General features: G+C 34.2%; 1 protein-coding gene across 2 annotated transcripts in view; it reads right to left on the reverse strand.

The window, feature by feature from the left end:
• Positions 1 to 507: 507 nt before the first annotated feature.
• Positions 508 to 3,098, reverse strand: part of PRKAR2B (protein kinase cAMP-dependent type II regulatory subunit beta) — a 228,105-nt gene continuing 225,514 nt past the window's right edge. For both annotated transcript variants that reach the window (XM_019509416.1, XM_019509417.1), the window contains one exon: positions 508 to 2,091. In XM_019509416.1, coding sequence (XP_019364961.1) covers positions 1,958 to 2,091 — 134 coding nt within the window. In that variant the 3' untranslated portion in view covers positions 508 to 1,957. The remainder of the gene's footprint in view (positions 2,092 to 3,098) is intronic.

The following is a 3,098-nucleotide window of genomic DNA, read 5'->3' on the forward strand; positions in this document are numbered from 1 at the left end:
TATCAGATTCACCCGAAGAACCTTGTCTGCCTACAGAATAATGTAGTATTTTGGGCAATTTGGATAACCTGATGTTTCCTTCTAATTGGCTGCTTTCCCCTCCTTCATAAATAAAAAATATAAAGGCAAATTACGTGGTATGTGTAACTATTAATACAAGGGTTCAATGTAAAAAAAACCCTGACCTTTGTAAATTTGCTTAGATTGTATTTTTGTTAACAATGTTCATTGATAATTTATACCATAGTGTATGATATAAATAATGTATTGGTAATAGCATTATATAATCATAGTTTCATTTTCAAAAATTATTGTATAAACTGTTGTAATAGTTCACTCTAACTGCAGGATATATTATTACATCAACATACACAAATACATCATATGAGAAGAGTCTTTGTCTGAGAAGGAAAAATGTTGTTACTCATTTGCTGAAAACAGGATACAAGCAACCTTGCCAAAATTCTTCAGGTTCTGTCTTGGCGAAACTGCTTCAACTTGTTTTTCTGAGTGCTAACTTTCCATGTAGAGCAAAAGACGGGACAGTATGTAACAGCAAAACAGGACTGTCTGATAGTTCCAGTCAGACTTTTATTAGTGAGCAATTAGCTGCATATCCTGTTTTAATTAAAATGATAATCTCTCTCCTCAGTCTCAGCCAGAGCAAACAGTTACTCCATGCTACTACTGCTGAAATAATAGTATTTTTGGTTTTCATAGACAAACGCAGAATTTGTCAGTTTTAACAACCTGCTTTCCAAACATGTATAAAGCAGTCTTTCCAATTACTGATCTTTCAGATTCAAATCCTTTTTTGTTTTTGCTAGTAAGGATTTCCAAGGGCGTGCTCAGTTTAGCAAAGCTTTCAACATCAATTCACTTTATCTGTCATACCTACTATGTCTAAATCTAAGAAGAGAGATGTGCAGAAATCACTTGATTTGAAACAGGGGAAAGATTTGACAGAGAAAAATAAAAGTGAGGTCCCAAAAGGTAGATCAAGACTAGAGTACAAAACACATGGGGGAAAGACAAAATGCATAAAATATAAAACAAGAAATTGGAAGGAAACCAATGCTTGTTATATATGCATGATTAAGTAGAGAGTGATAATTACCTATGCCTAGGCAAAATCTTTTGGCTTTTGCTTTTAAAGAATATACTTGCATCACAATTAACTTATGAGCTTCCTCAAAAGTGGAGAGAGGGTGTGTGTGTGTGTTTGTGTGTGTGTGTATAGCAAATAAAAAATGCAATTTATTGTAAAAATATACAAGTCCTCTAAATTGCATAAGATATTACAATACCTTCCTAACAGGCTTACTGAAATGCGGCATATTAAAAAAGAGGACTTTTAACAAATCAAAAAAATGTTAAAATCAGACAGGTCATGAACTTTACATAAAATGTACTGTCATGCTTTATTGTATGAGTAGGTTTGTGGTATTCCTTTTCTATACATCTGTCATAAATACAGCATAGTATCATGACAGTTTTAATAAGCAGACATGAACATCCACTGTGTATCTTCTATATTATGAATACTTTGAACGTTGTGTGTGCACTAATACTTTCAACATATCACAATCAAACCAACAGTCTTCCAAAAAAATCTTAACCATTCTGTAGATGAAAAGCTGGTTTAATAAATTCACCACATGTGGATTTCTTAAATCTGTGTTAAAGGACCTGATTTTCCAAGGTGCTGTATTGCTACAGCTCCTCTCAATTCAAACTGAACAGCTAGTGCTAAGCCATCCTGGAAATCAGGCCCAGAGGTTAATAAATCCCTATTTTGCTTGCCAATCTATCCATTGTAGTGTGACAAAACAAAAAAAATTCCCAACCCTAAAGTTACAGAAAATGCTTGGCATCTACAGGAAGAGAGACTTTATCAGTGGACTAACCACTACTGTGCTATTTTCTCACAACAGATCTTGTTGGTCCACACTTTAGTTCATGCACTGGGATCAGCAATGTCCATGTTTGTTCCAAATAGAGCAACTAGCTGCTCCTCATAGTTTGCAATGTTTCTTTTCATAATTTCCATACAAGGTCCCAAAAGCCTTTCAAATGCCTGTACATCCATAACTAAGATAAAAGGGGAGAGAAAGAGAAAGAGAATATAATGTGGCCATCAGCTGCAGAAATTAATTTTTGAGTTTATAAAATTAACTGTGCAGAATTTTACATTGTAATAGGAACAATTAGTGAGGCTCATTGTGTGTCAGCATAGAGTAGAAGTGACTTTTCCCATAATATGTGGTCCTAAGCAGCACTTCAGCCCCAATCTTGCAAAGGCTCATGGCTATACTTCATTTCAGCATTAGAAATAGTTCCACTGAAATCAGTGCATAAGCCTTTACAGGATCATGGAATTGCAGCCTGCTTTAAAAGATAGTTAACCATGTGGGCTTAACTAATGAGTTATTCTGGAGAATTAAAAAAAGCAAAAACAATACAAAAAACCCCACAAAACATTATTCAATTTCTTTTTTGGTTTAAGAAGCTTTACCTTCCAATCATTATAGAGCTAACTGTGAAGGTTGTGCTTAGTAGTAAAAACTTATTTTTGACGATATAAACTAATAAGTATATATCCAGAAAAACTCAGTATTTTCATCACCTAGGTCTCCCTACAAGTTTATAAAGCATAAATTTTCCTATAAGTGCGTGGTTCCTTAAGATCATGTTCTTTACTTGAGAAGCAATTTATGTATCACAATAGTTATACCTGCTCTTTTAGCTAAATGTAACATCTGAAACAAATGCCACGCCCGTAATTTGTGCAGCCTTCTATTTAATACTTTTTCTGCTGTATTTATTGTCATTCCTTCTTTTCTCTTTTTAAAAAGTTGCTGGAGTTAAAACAGTGAGTGTCCAAAACCAAAAACTTGCCACCTAAATAAAAATGTTTAAAGCTTATCCTACATCTTAGCTTACTTATACTTATCTATAAGTAATAGAAAGGGAGAGAAAAAGTCAGAAATGGTTGGGGAAGGGGAGTGAATGCAATAAAAAAAAAACTGGGGGTTTTGCTACAGAAGAGCCATGTCTGTTTGGGAAATGGTGGTGAGACAAACAATGAGACAGGCTCA

This window comes from Gavialis gangeticus, unplaced genomic scaffold, assembly GCF_001723915.1.
Source record: "Gavialis gangeticus isolate Ggan-Ray unplaced genomic scaffold, GavGan_comp1, whole genome shotgun sequence".
Lineage (NCBI taxonomy): Eukaryota > Metazoa > Chordata > Crocodylia > Gavialidae > Gavialis > Gavialis gangeticus.